Consider the following 15,536-nt stretch of genomic DNA (forward strand, 5'->3'; position numbering starts at 1 on the left):
AAAGTCACTGAGATCACATTTTTCCTGAGATCACATTCCGATGATAGATGTGAACAGTAACTGAAGCTCTTGCCCTGTGTGTACATGAATTTATGCATTGTGCTGCTGCCACATGCTTAACTAGTTTGATAATAGCATGAATGTGCAGGTGTATGTGTTAGGAAAATATGAATGACTATGAAGTAAATGTGGGATTTTAGATGCAAATTGTTGATAATTCACTTTTTGCGCGTATTTTTGACTGAAATCCGTTACGTCCAATTGCGCTATTGCATTCTATTTAGTCACACGTTAAAAATTTTCAATCCATCTGGAGCTTCAGTCGAATCTGAAAATTCTGCATCCGCAGAGAGTCGGTGTTCCCCACAGCCCTGGGTAACTCCTCATTAAAAATGAATGACTCCCGGGCTGTCTTCTGTCATCTGAAGGAAGCAGTGAGAAGGAGGCATGAGCGACATGATGACAGAGCGACAAGCGACATTTGAATAAAGAATTTCTCCGATCCTACGGCTGTCTGTTTTCCCATCTCACACAACTTTAGTTCCTACCTATATTTTGACCTTCAGCTACATTTTACACACAAGAATGGAAGACAAGCAGTTGTCTTGTTTTGTCCAGGGTTTACCTACAATACTCACCACACGGCCACAATATTAAGTACTGAGAACGTGAGAAGACACAAAGAGCAAGCAAGGAAGCATTTGAGGATCTCGAGACATGTTAGTTTGTGCGTGTGGGCATGTTTTATAGCTTGGAGGGGGACGAAATCCTCACAACGTTAGGAATGTCTGGCAGTTTTGGCCATGTGGGGACATTTGGCTGGTCCCCACAAGGCTTTTTTGTTTGTTTGTTTGTTTGTTTTAAAATATGTAGCTTTTGTTTTAAAAAATTAAACGAGTCAAATGGTTTCCTTGTTGTTACTAAGGTTAAAGTTAGGGTTAGATTTAGGTGTAGATATAGCATTCATTAACTGCCTTACTCAATGTGTTATCAGAAGGTCCTCACATGGATAGTAAGAAAAGTGTGTGAGTGTGTATTTAGGATCTCAGTACAGTGTTCTTTCACTTCCATGTGTTAAATGGCCGTCTTTAGGTTCTCTTTCACAAGTAGCTTAGTGGCCTTACTGTTCGGTTTCTGCCATGGGACATGGCCATGTACTAATACGAGTCTTGGTGGGTAAATTATGTACATGTGGGCAAATTATCTGTAAGAAATTATACACAGCCAAAACCAAGCACTCTTCAATCCCTGTAATGGATATTAAACCAGTTTGCTAAGCCATTGCTGACTTTGTTTAGATGTCAAACACTGTTATCTGCTAACCGTTTGACATGCTCCCTGGCTGACTTCCTGTTTTAAAAGGAAATACATCAACAGACAAAATGAAATCACAACTCAAGTCATGCATAATCAGTTTCAAACAGCCAGTTGCAGCAGGAAAACACCTAACATGGCTTACATGACTTATCGTGAATTTAGTCATCACTAATTCCCACCCTGTGGCTCGGTTTCCCCTATCACTCCATCGACACCAGCTGCTACAGAACATGGCTTCTGGTTTTATTTAGTAGTTAGCCTAATGTTAGCTAGCTTGATACTACTTGGTTTCAGCTACTTACATGATAATCATGAGCAATCTTGTTAAAATACACTTGACTAGTTACTAATGTCAGATAGCTACCGCTGGTGTGGAAATGTTAGCTAACAGCTTTGGTAATATTGGCGCAATGCTGCGTTTAGGGAGCTGGTTAGCTTAGCTAATAGTACATTTAAGGGTGCAAATGTCAGCAAGGCAAATAGATATTCTTATAATGGACGTGATACAATTCACTTCTGACTTCTGATTATATAAGACATATAGTGATGTACTGTATATACAGAAATTATATAGTAAAATGTGATCATACATTTGAGGGATAATAGAAATATATAATTAAGTCATATTCTTGTATTGATTAGTATTAGTATAATTAAAGCTTCAGTATTTTCATTATTTAGCAAGGACTTGTGCTAATACTGTAACTGTCAGTGGATCAGAAATGTTCTGTCTCAAAAAATATTGCCACGTTTTTGTTTTTTTTTTCCTGGAAATAAAATGAAAGTTAACTATTGCACTATTTCTGAATTTTGTATTAGTGTTTTTGAGAGCTGTATTGTTTTTGTACTATTATGACTATTAAAAGTCGATAGCATGTGTGCACAAGGATAGGCGCACACACACACACACACACACACACACACACACACACAAAAAAAAAGGTTGGTGCAACAGAACCGGCCAATGTAACTATTGTTCAGAAGCTTGTTGTTGAGAACGTTCCTGTTTCTGTTCCTGTGTCTGTTCTACTTGAAGTAACTTTATCGTAACTTTAAAACAAAAATGGAATCTTATTAAGTGAAATGTGTACATACTCTGTCAGTGTCACTCTGTTAGTGACATCACGCCAGTTCAGACCTACTTCCTCTCCTGACCACATGAGCTGACAGGTTTCACATGTAGCACGGAAAGTTCTACTTCTCTTCTCTATAACGCGTTTACTCCCAGTCTTAAGTCGTGGATGTGTTCATCGGCCGTGTCTTTCTACATCTTGTGTGTACGGAGCGCTTGTCAGGATGAGTTTTCGAAGTAAAATCACCTTTCGGAAGAAGATGAAAACAAGACGAGCCCGAGCGGATTTCAGCCGAATAAGCTGTGTATGTACCTGTTTATGTGTCTCTCTATCTCTCCGTGCTTCATCCATACTCTGACAAACTTTCTTTTCTGTGCTCAGTGCTCATGAAACATATGTTGTATGATATGTGGGATTTGGAGTTTTTATTTCGTTAGTGAAAGAGATTCATAACTCCACAGATGTCTCGTGAAATAGTGATAGTGATGACCGCTTTTTAGAGCGTGGTACAGAAAATTAGGCTTTCTGTTTCTGCATTGTTTCCACTTTGCTATATAGCATATGAATTGTTCACTTCTTCTTGAACTTCCCTTTATGACATTCATAGCATTTGAAAACTTCCAGTTATTTATTTTTTTTAAAGCTTCTACCCTTCTGTACTTTACACTTACATTCTACACTTCTATATTTTCATTTGGATTCAGAGTAAGAGTGTGTGTTGTATTGTGTGTATGGTTCATTTGGGTTAAACACATGTTGGCACATGTGACAAGTCGCCCTGCTCAGTATGGAAGTTTCACTTCATAGACACTCCATGCTGATGTAAAATAACACTCGTTCCCATGGAGACTGGGGATGTCCCCGAGAAGCTGGTGTGCGATCTTCCCCTTTACGACCGTTTGTGGGCACAGGAAAGTCTGTCAGAGCTATAGAACGTACAGCTGAGGGCAAAAGTTGGCATACTGTTAGAACAAAATGACAAAGAAGTATAATTAATAGCAATAAGACGTTTGGTGTGATAGGTTTCACACGTGTTTCTGTGTTACTGCATGTAACAAAAATAGAGTATGTTAATATATTTAATAGAGAAACTGTCGGTTCAGAAATTCGCATCTCACTTTTTGAACATAATATAAATAATCGAATAACTTTCATTCATATCCTCTAAACAACTAGATCCTCTAAGTGTCTATATGTTCTGACCCAGTCGTCTAGCCATCACAATTTGACCCTTGTCAAAGTTGCTCAGATCCTTACGCTTGCCCATTTTTCCTGCTTCCAACACATCAACTTCAAGAACTGACTGTACACTTGCTGTCTAATATATCGCACCCCTTGACAGGTGCCATTGTAATGAAATAATCAACGTTATTCATTTCGTATACATTGGTATATGTGACATAATTTTCTGTTGGTTTCTGCCTTATGTTTTGGATTGCTGTCTTGTTTCAGGACATACCCCTCATTTCATTTTTAACCTCCCAAATACTCGATTCTGATTGATCAGCAGCTTGGACATTAATACAAGTCACATGTTTATATTAATATGCTCAGTAACAATTCACAGTGGAACTAGTATGGCGGACACTCCATATAAACAGATTGATAAACTTGATAGATGGTGATGTTTTCAGTGAGATGTTTATTTAGCGTTTGTGGAAGGAGTCTACAGTGTCACTACTTTGTAACAATCAGAGGTAAAGCTGTAGCTTTAAGTATTCCAAGCCTTCACGACAGAGGGCTTTGCGCTTTCTCAGTAACATGCCAAGCTGCAATTTTTGTCTCATTAACATCAATAGAAAAAAAAAAGAAAGGATGGTGAGGGAACTACTGTTTACATCTGCTATAACGTAAGTGATAATAGTGTTCGTAACTTGTTTCACGGACGTTCCACACAATATCTTTTAATTAATAAAAATAAAAAAATAAAATAAAAATTTTGGTGCAACCTTCGGTAAATTGCTGTCTTATACGAGGAACAAAACACTTTGGAGTGGATTATTTGGAAATAATATTTTATTATAATATAATATATGTTATTGGCGAATAATCAACTTCAGGATGGGAACAGTAACTTTACTTCGCATCGGGCCGCATCACAGCACGACATCATTGATTATTTTCCTATAACAGCACGTCTCGTTATGATTTATTCTTACTTGTCTCCACTGCTTTCTGTATATTTTTTGATGCAATCTTGTTTGTGAAATCTAAGCACAGGGCTGTGGAACAGGGGTGTGTGTGTGTGTGTATGTGTGTGTGTGTGGTGTGTAGGACAGTACTTGTTGTGGGATGTGTTATATCCTGCTTTCTTAGTTATAAGACATGAAGAATTGCAGTTCTTCGATGTGGAAAGATCCGTGAAGGCCAACATGTGTGATCTCATCTGGGACATTTTTACCTCTAATGGAACATTTTTATAACTGACCAAACCTCAAGTTCACGTTAAATGTCTTAAAAAAAAGAAACACAGGACTTTTTCAAAGGCACAATCTTGAGGTTTTTTTTAAACGTGAGAAGAACGCAAAGTGCCATGCTAAGGGCTTTTGTCCTGGCTGTGTTTACAACGTCATCTTTTTTCAAAATATTAACTGATCCCAGTAGAAGTGGAGTGTACTGATTTAGAAACCTGCAGCATAAGAGTGTGAGTGGGATATTTCTGAAAAAGGAAGCACCATCGGTACCTTCCCTTGCAGGGGATTTTAACACTGTGCACTATAAAAGCTGCCATAGTGATTTAGTTGTACTTTTATTATATCATAAATCATCAATGTCCACAGTATTGCTTTACTTTCCAATACATCAAAAAAGGAACAGGGATTCACAGGTGATTTTTTTACCCATATTCATTCATGTTCATAATGTTCTAAACTGCCACTCAAACGTTTGGATACACTCAACTGAATATATATTTTTCATAGTCTTAAAAGCTCATGGTTGAAATATAAATAGTTAATGAAATGAATGCCTATTTACAGTATGAATACATTTCTGAATCAAATGTATTGTTTAAGTAAATTTTACTTAAAGTTCATTTTTTACCCAACTAAAGTAGTCTTCATTCCGAATTTAAGAGAAGCAGTGAGGTGTTCGGAGTATTTTGGGAACTCCTGGGTGAAGCCCCTCATTCAACTTGTTGTGAAGATGCCAAGTGTGTGCAAAAACGTCATCAAGAAAACTGTTATAAATAAAATAATTTTTTGGTTTGACACATTTCTTGTTCATAATTCCATATGTGTTACTTTATAGCATTAATGCCTTCATCATCATTTATTCTAAAAAAAAAAAAAAGTAGAAAATAGAAGAATGAAGAAAACCCTTTTGAGCATGTCCAGACTTCTCACTGGTACTGTACCTGTTACAATGTTATGCTGAATTTTGAAAATATTGCATAGTCTGTATGGCATGTGAGGCTCGTTTTCTGTGTAGGCTCTACCATTTTTTATTTAACATCAAAGACAATAGAGAAATTCTGGACCAGCTGTGTTAACAGGCAACGTCTATATTCTCATTGTGATCGAGTAACCGTGGAAACGATCTGGCAACATGCGGCACAATGTGGCACAGACATAGAAGCAACCTGGATTATTATTAATTCAACCCAGCATTCAGTATTTATTGTGAGAATTTGAATGAGGCTTACTGCATTTGGTAACAAGGTCATGCAACAGTAGGTCAAGATTTTGATGGCTCATGTAGATCACTGACCTTAAGTGTCCTCTGGAAATGGAAATGGAAGTGCAGTCTCTTCTGCTTGTGTTCTGAGTTGGACAGATTAGCCCTTACACAAGTAAAAGTAGTCTTACAAAAAAAACTGCTTGAGTGAGAAAGTATCTAGTTTAAAGGCTAGTCAGGTAGCATGTTACTCATTGTGTAGAATCAGGTGTATTTTAGAATAAGCAGTAATGATGATGATGATGATGATAGTGGTGGTGGTGGTGGACATTCATTCTTGACTTGAGGCTTTAATTTCATGCAGCCCCTAAACAGTTTTTACTTGTATAACGCCAACACATGGCTTGTGGTTGGGCACAAGCCAGTTTTCTCTGTCTGCACTCAGTCACTTTCTTGGGGGTGTGAAATCAACACCTATGCCCACCTAGTGAGGAAAATACAGAGAATATGTGCTGTGATCCATGCCTTACTTTTTTTTTTTTGAGAGTCTGAAGGAAAAAATACTCTTAGAGCATGCAGCCGCAGACATCTCTGATGAGTTCATGTATTTCAACCATCAACCTTGAGGTGAGAAATTTTGACTGATGTAAGGTGTGAACTCTTACTCGCCTTACAGCAGATGCACCAATGCTAACAGTTTAGACGGCTTTTGGCAGCTGAAGACTACATCTAATACAGAAGTGAGACCAAACACAAATTAAATTCAACTGGTGGAAAAGTCAATTCACCGAAGGGGAAAGGACAACGGATGTGAAAGATGCATTTGATTCTGGTAGTGGTTGCTTTCACTTTGTGCCGCATTTATCGAGGTACAGTTATTACTGTTGCTTTGTGCACGTCTGGGAAAAAATGTTACCCCATATTCTCTCCTAATTCACACCCATTGGGACTAGAATACTGGTAGTAGACTAGTAATTACTAGTTTACATGCTAGCAAAAATGTTTCATCTGAGTGGATCACCATCACACCCATATGTGGTTCTTTCCCAAACTGTTGCCACAAAGTTGGAAGCACACAATTGTATAAAATGTCTTTGTATGCTATAGCATTACAATTTCCCTTCACTGGAACTAAGGGCCTAAACCTGTTCCAGCAAGATAGTGCCCCTATGCACAAAGCATGCTCCATGAAGGCATGGTTGGAGGTTGGATTGGAAGAATGCAATTGGCCTAAATCTGGAATGGGATGTTCAACAAGCACATATGGCTGTTGTGGTCAGGTGTCCACAAACTTTTGGTCATATAGTGTATAAAAATGATATTAAGCATTCATCCTCTTTCAATAATAAACGCACAGGATTTAATATTTGCTTTCAGTATGTGGTTTGAGTATGTTGCCTTCCTTTTGGGGAGACAAGTTCTTTTATTTGTGTGATATTTTAATTTCATGTCCGTAATAAAAAGCATAAAGACCAATTTTGATACTGTACTGATGCTCAGTTCTAAAAATATCTACAAATACAGCAACTCAGCAAATCAACAATAAATATCACTACAGCCGGAGACATGGACTGCATAGCAGATATATATCTGTATTAATTTTGTAATAATTCTACAAAATAAGCATATACACTCCACTGGTTGCTTATAAATCTTAAATGATAGTTGATCAGAGATAAAAATGTGTCAGGCAGCTGATGAAAAATGAATTAATGTCAAATGATCACACCACACAGATCGTGAATCACATAAACAATGGGAATAATGTGGGAAGAACATGGACAAATATACTACTTTTACAAGTACAATTTATTCTGTTTCAGAAAACATTGTCTGTCGTCTGGAGTGTAACAAGGTGTTGGAAAGTTTGTGATTTTTTTCCCCTCTCTCTCTCTGTGCATACAGCAGGAGAAGCCGAAGCTTATCGATCCTCTGGACTATGAGGCTGTGATTTCTGAACTAGAGCCAGAGCTTAAGGAGGACCCGCTACAAGACCTGCTGCTCTTCCCAGACCATGATTTCACTGTGAGTACATCTGTGTGTGCACATGCATACATTTACAGTAACAAACAGCTGATTGAGAATTACAGCCTATTTTGGTATCGGTTCCACTGTGTTTTTTTTTCAGACTGCCAGGGTGGTTTCCTTCTGAAGTAGTGGAGTTTTCCCATTTGCTCATTTTCTTGCAAATGAGAAAACAGCATTAGTTACAAAGATACCTGCCATGGTGCTCATCCATCTAGTGATAGAATCAGCTACATATGTAACCTTCCGTTTTATATCATTATATCTGTTATTGGCTGACAGGTGTGGAACCTGATATGGTCTCCTGCTGTTGTAGCGCAGCAGCCGCAAAGTTTGATGTGTTGTGCTTGATGCATCTGAGATGCCTATTTGCTCACCATGGTTATAAAGAGTGGTTATTTGAGTTCCTCTTGCCTTCCTGTCAGCTCAAACCAGTCTGGCCATTCTCTTGTGACCTCCTCTCATCAACAAGGTGTATTCGTCTGCAGAACTGCCGCTCAGATGGATGTTTTTTTTCTTTTTCGCACCATTCTGTGTGAAGTCTAGCTACTATTGTATGTGAAAATCGTACGGGGTCGGCAGTTTCTGAAATACACAAACCAGCCTCTCTGGCACCAAAACCATGCCACGGTCAAAGTGAGAAAGAAGTGATCACATTTTTCCCCATTTTGATCTTTGATGTGAACATTAACTAAAGCTCTTGACCTGTATGTGCATGATTTTATGCATTGTGCTGCTGCCACATTGGATATTTGATTGGCTGATTGGATATTTGTATGAATGCCAGGGATATAGGTGTTCCTAATAAAGTGGCCTGGGAGTATATATCTCCACTGTGTTAGTGCTGCATGGACACGGTCACCAAACTGATCCATACAGAGACAAAAGTGTGCAGCTCAGTCTGGTGTGTGTACTGTCATTTTTAGCAATGTGTGTGCTTGTGAGATCAGCGTGCTGCACTTCTCCAGGCACGGCCCACTGAACACAGCCAGCAGGCAGAGGCCCAGTCGAGCAACCACATCCTCTTTCAAACACAGTTACAGACATAGCCACAGTTTGAAGCACAAGCATCACTGCATTCACACACAAGCAAAACATGCACACACACATCAGAAGCAACTTACACTGTGGATGAGCCACTCGGTCTGATCAGGCAGGAGGTAGTAGGGCGTGAGTATACTCCTGCCAAAAAAGGCACACAGCAACGTGTTGTCCCACTTTAACAAACACACATCCGCACAGCACTCCACATTCTGATCTCTTGATTTCGCCAGTGCTAATTAGCATGGATGTCTGCTCATTAGTGACTTCATTAGCTCACTAATGCACATCATTAGATCAGCGGTTCAAATGAAGTCTCTCTAATTGGATGTTTGGGATGTACCGCCTAAACAGGATGTACAGAGTTTAAATCATTCTTTTGATCACAGAGGATATGCGTGCTCTAGATTGCATAAACCCAACTGACGGTCATATGTGCTGACAGCTAGCGCTAATTCAGCACTTGCCTTTCAGCCATGTGATATGCAGCAGTCTGAAATTAAAACCTCACTCTATTTACTCTCGCTTGCTTTAAAGAATTTCCCCATTAATTATTATACATTTTTGCTAGGCAAGCAATAATTGAAATTACTCATCTTCGCTATAATTAAGGCAAAAACTGATTGACACTCTTTTTGGCAGTTAAACGCTGATAAACTACAGCAAAGAATGCCTCAAACTGCACTTCAGTTAACATCCATACACAGGCTACAGATTATATTTCCAGCTTCAATGCTTCTTTAGGTGACCAGTGACTATATTAGCTGACTAGCCTAAAATGTACGGTATATTCACTCAGTTTAATTATTGTCTCTCCCCACATGCTATACACCATTCTGGAAGCATGAGGGCTAACACATGCTAGCAAACCTGGCTACCGGCTTAGACAATGTCATATCTAGCATGCTAGACATCTCACAAGCCAGTCTTTTACCTTTTGTGAATAAACATGGCCAAGAACTGCCTACATTCACAGATCGAGCCAATTTGACTGTAGTCCTTTGGTAAACACGCAAAAATCTTATTTCTTACTTCACACAGAACTCTTTAATAAAAGATTCTGTGAACTATTTTCAATCCAGTGACTATATTTTTCTCTGAAAAATATTGTGTCGGTGGGTCACAGTGTTCAAAGTGTTTGTTTTCTCACTGAAAACTGTGCTACCTGACTAGCCACAGAGTGCCTGAGGCTGGGACTAGCTTGCTAGCAGCCTCCGCTTGCGGGTTTACACAATATAAGCTAGCTTGCTCTATATATAAGATAGCATAATGTGTAGCTAGCTTACTACTGCTTTACACTATATTGTATCATAAAGTTATCTAGGTTCTTAGCAAAGTTTGATAACTACTAATGTCAAATAGCTACTGCTAGAAAGGTAATGCTAGCTATGCTAAACTACTCCGCTGGCAGCATTAGAGCTGTGGAAATGCCTCACATTGCATTTTAATTAATCATACACAGACATGGACAGGATGTGTTAGTTTGCTCATTGGAAAGACTAAAATCGAACACAGACTAGCTTGCACGTGTTTTTGTGGTTATCAAGTTTTTATTTTTATCCACAGGCCTTTAGTAAATCAGAGTCTCTGTTTATCAAGCTGTTTTAAAAAATAGGCTAAATAAATATTAGGCTATATATTCCCTAGCATGTTTGCTAAATAATTAGACAACTATGTGCTTTATAATGGGCATATACATGGCTAGCAAAGCTGTGCTTATCTCAGGTAAATTAGCATGTCTGTAGTAATAATACAGCGTGAACATAGTGTTAGCTTGTTTAAATGAAAGACTTGAGAGTATTGAAAGTTACAGTATTGAATTGTTTGTCATCAAATAATAATTGAAAAAAGTGCATGTTCAGTCTGTGTATAACTTTTTCAGAATACACATGTTCAGAATGTGAAACTTTTTTTTTAAATTTGGTCTTTCTCTGTCTCACACACACACACACACACACACACACACACACACACACAGGTGTCTACCCTTCCTCAGGAGAGACGAACGCAGCAATCCACTGTGCCAGAGGGGGCAGAGGAACAGGCTGAAAGTCTGCTGGTCAGACAGGTGAGTTGATGCATATCCACACACAGGTGTGTGTGTGTGTGTATGTGTGTGTGTGTGTGTGTGTGTGTGTGCTGTGATGTAAGACAGCTGGTGTGATGTCAAGCTCGAGGTAAATCTAAAAGCTGTGTGCATGTTTATCTGTTTTTTGTGTTTGCTGCTATGGTGAACACTTGCCAAATGTAGGTTTGGTTGCCTGATGTACCTCCCAGCTTGATTACATCCAGCAGTTCTGGGAGGTTTGACCTAATTCCATGTGTGTGTGTGTGTGTGTGTGTGTGTGTGTGTGTGTATTAGTGTGTGTGTATTAGTGTGGTGATGTAGAGGAAATGGCTGCACACCATTACTGTTCCGTGGAGCGCACACACACACACCCACACACACACACACCCACCCACCCACTTGGGTCTGTAGCTTATACATAAAACATCCCAGTTAGATACAGGAGAAGAAATTGTAGTAGGGCTAGAACAGGGTTTTTTTGTTGTTCCTTAACTGATTGAGCATTTGGTCAGAAAGTGCACACACTTTGTGTGTGAGTAAAAGAGTAGAAGCGTGTGTGTGTGTGTGTGTGTGTGTGTGTGTGTGTGTGTGTGTGTGTGTGTTTCAGGAGGAAGTTTAAATTTCTCTTCAGTTCTGTCTGTCAGACATGTTCCAGAGCTCTGAGCAAGCACGGAAACAAACCAGACAACCATGTCACTACTTTACTTTGTGTGTGTGTGGGTTGGTCATTCCCTGTCAAATATCAATGGCTATGCCACCCATCAGTTTCATACTAGTAGTTTTCCTAGTTTTTCATTAGAACCATCCTGTGGATAATTATTCAATATTCTATATTTATACTTGGCTGTGAAAGACCACAAGCATGTAAATACTCTGGTGTACTCTAGCGTAAAGGTTATCTTGGTTATCTTGAATCTTCTTGACTTAGTCATGGGACAACCTGTCGCTGTGTCCCTGAGCTTCAGACAGAAACAAACAACATGTTCTTTCATCCCCTTGAGGGACAAAGTTAATCCGATTTTTCTGTGGTTTAATTACTTTTAATCATTAATCACATCTGGGAATCACGTAAGCCTCTCGTGCATTCAGAAAAGATTGAACTGTGCATAAAACTGATTTTATAATTCAACATCTGCACACACTCTTGACCACTCCAACGCAGTCACTGCAGTATTTTGTAATAAACTGGACTAATTCCCCCAAATATAAACAAATATTTATATAGGCCTGCTATAACTTTAAAAATTATAATAAATAATTATAATTATAATTATTAGTTGTGCTGATTAAGTGCATCTAGGTGAAATTTAACCCCCACAAACTCACCAACCTCGGACCGTAATTCAGTGGAAATCATTGTGGAACTGCTAATTAATGAAGAAAACATGGAGGGACATGCTGTTATGGGAAGATATTCAACTCCAAAGTTAGCATGTTATGGAGAACCCACAAATTTTCAAGTTGTTATAATGCCATTTCCCACCTCAGCACATTCAACGTGTGAAAAAAAACATAGTCTTTTGTTTGCTCTGTCAAAGCACATAAAGCTCATAAAAAGCTATTTAAGTGCACTTTTACAGTTACAGCTTTGAGTGGCTATTGGCACCATTCTACTCTAGTGAACTTCAAACATTCATACAACATTTTGGACTGAAATTGCAGCACAGCAACAACTCTAATGTAGATGGTTCTCAAAACAGTAATTAGTATGGTCAGTGTTATAGATTTAACCAAGTACTGTGTCTGTATATGAACTGATCTAAAGCCAATGCTGCTATAAACTAATTTAAAAGTAGAGAAGGGGCACTTTATACTGTTCACACTGTGCACGGCCATGTTGATTAGACATCAGTCTGTAGACAGGGAAGGAACAGGTAGTTGAGAAGACTAACTAAAGTTGACAAGTTGAAATTTCAAGATAAGGGGCACTTTCTGTTGTTTTTTCTGGTTGTAGGTGGGGAATTACAAATTGCAGCACATTTTAAATCCGTTTATTTTTACTCTTAGATTGTGTGAAGCATTCCGTCATACAAGTCCCTGTGAATGTGAAAAAAAAAAACAACAACTTGCCAACAAGCACCCTACATTTAGGTTCCTCAGGGTACCTTTGAATGGTTAACTGTTGGTTAAATGCGAAGGGCTCCATATAAACAGTTAACATTCCCTTCCAGAGTGACAAGTCAGAGCTTTAGGTTACTAGATGTCGTTTGAAGACTGTCTTCAAATGACGACTAAAGACTTGCCTCTTCATGAAGTACTTAAATTAGCACTTTATTTAAAGAAAAATGTTGTCCGTGTGCTTTTCTGACTATACTACCTCCCCAACAGGGTTTTTTAGACTGATAATACTCTTAGTCCCCTACCTAGTGAACCACTATCAGGATGTATTTATTGATAGAGACTTCAAAGCACTTCTTCAAAGCAAGTCGCTCTGGATAAGGGCATCTGCCAAATGCCATAAATGTAAATGTACTAGATGGGAGAGTGTAGCTGCACCAGCAAGGCCTGCTTTACACAAATATTACCAGACCAGCACAATCCAGTATAAACCATCTTGGAAAACCATAATATTTGCATATTTTTTTCATGAAGTACTTGTAATACTCATGAAGTACTGGCTTAGAAGCTGATTGGTTCTCTCCCACTCAAATGAAAGAAAGAGAAAAGTCACGGCGTGAGACAGTTAAGGTGTCACTTTCACATTAGGAGAGGCGCATATCCAAACATTAACACACACCCACAAGACAGATATGTGGACAGAAATGTTGACTCCAAGTACATGCAGACTTTATGCTCTGAACTGTTGTGAACCCAGTTTTTTTTTGTGCCCGTGTTTCCATCTTCCTCTGTCTGATAAGGTAGCAAGACGACTGTTGTTCTAACCCAATTTCCTCTGCCTTTTACTTTTCAGGCCTGCCAGTACTACAACTCCCAGCTGCATGTGGTCGAGTACACGTATCAGGAGTATGCAGGGGACTACCGCATGCTGCCCAGGTACCGGCCACTTTACTGATATATAAGTGTTTCCATCATGCTCCCAGTGGTGCAACAGAAATGCGTTCGCTCTGTCATCGGGAGATCGTTAGTTCAAATCATAACAACGCCTCAGGCATCCGTGGACGGGAGTCATGTGAGGGATGGCGTACTCTCTCTCCTGTCAGTCACAGCAACACTAGCCAATTCTGAGCTCATATATGCAGAAGAGGGCAGATAGGCTGCCTTGTGATGCAGCACGAGCAGCAGTTCAAAAAGATGCATTGTCTCGAAGGAAGTAACTGTCTGATTGGTAGCTGTCATATGAGAGGGAAAATCTGACTGGTGGATGGGAATTGGGGAGATCATGTGGGAAAATTGTAATAATAATAATAATAAACCTGTTTCTATCATTATAAGACAAGAGGACAGTCCATATAATCTAAGGTTAATAATAACTATAAAATGTGTTGTTATTTAACAAATAAAACAAGTATAATCATTGATTATGGTGAAGCTTTCTGTAAGAAGATGTTTATTTAACATTTATGGAATGTAAGGAGTCTGCAGTTATTCTATTAACTATTCTGCCTCTTGCTTTTCATGGACATTTCTTGACATTATGCATAACTACACAGTGGGGTCCAAAAGTTTGAGACCACATTGAAAATATAAGCTTTTTTCCATTTAAAACTGGAAGTAAACAGAAGGTTTTAGAATTTTGATTTTGATGTTGAATTTTGAAGATTTAAAACAAAGAAAGTCAATATTCAGTATCTTGAATAGTTAACATTCAAGATTCCACACTATTACTAGGTCCCTATTTAAATGCAAGAAAAAAATAGTGATATTCACCATGTTAACAGCTTTGCAATGTGTTCAGACGACACTCAGATGGAGTTGATCTAAAATAGATCGTAAGATTTTGCACAAACTTGCAGAGTCTGTGCCAGCTCAAGTGCACACAGTGACTAAAGCAAAAAAAAAGTGGGACATACAAAATATTAATAAACTCTGAAATTCATGTAAATATTTCCAAGATTGTACTTTTCTCTCCAGTTGTTGTCAGTAATAGAATTTGTAATTAAAATTGTATTAAATTAGAAAAGAATACAAAAAAAAGAAGCATTTTCACTAGTGCTCTCAGACTTTTGAACAAAAAGTATGCCATATTAACTCAGAGGCCCATGCTTAGTTATGCCTATATCTTGCCTGGTTTGAGAATATTTTTAAGGTGTGGTTTAAGACCAGCATGTGATATCGGCAGAAAGCCTGTGTGTGTGTGTACTGTGAGTGTGTGTACACGTGTATGGTAGACACTGAATTGTTAGCCGAGGTGTCTCCAGCTCCCTGGACACAAACAAAGCAGCCTGAATGCTGAGAGCGCTCAGGCAGGCATAGTGAAGGACACCTGAATGTGGGGT

At 38.7% G+C, this 15,536-nt stretch overlaps 1 protein-coding gene across 6 annotated transcripts in view; it reads left to right on the forward strand.

The window, feature by feature from the left end:
- The window catches only part of dock10 (dedicator of cytokinesis 10), a 101,875-nt gene that overhangs the window by 44,938 nt on the left and 41,401 nt on the right, over positions 1-15,536 (forward strand). For 5 of the 6 annotated variants that reach the window (XM_053227502.1, XM_026940981.3, XM_026940987.3 and 2 more), the window contains exons 2-4: positions 7,911-8,030; positions 11,050-11,139; positions 14,051-14,133. In XM_053227502.1, the coding sequence (XP_053083477.1) occupies positions 7,911-8,030; positions 11,050-11,139; positions 14,051-14,133 (293 nt within the window). Of the gene's footprint in view, positions 1-2,294; positions 2,695-7,910; positions 8,031-11,049; positions 11,140-14,050; positions 14,134-15,536 lie in introns of those variants that run through there. The other variant, XM_053227503.1, reaches the window with a different exon arrangement.

The sequence above is a fragment of the Pangasianodon hypophthalmus genome, chromosome 21 (genome assembly GCF_027358585.1).
Source record: "Pangasianodon hypophthalmus isolate fPanHyp1 chromosome 21, fPanHyp1.pri, whole genome shotgun sequence".
Taxonomy (NCBI): Eukaryota; Metazoa; Chordata; class Actinopteri; order Siluriformes; family Pangasiidae; genus Pangasianodon; species Pangasianodon hypophthalmus.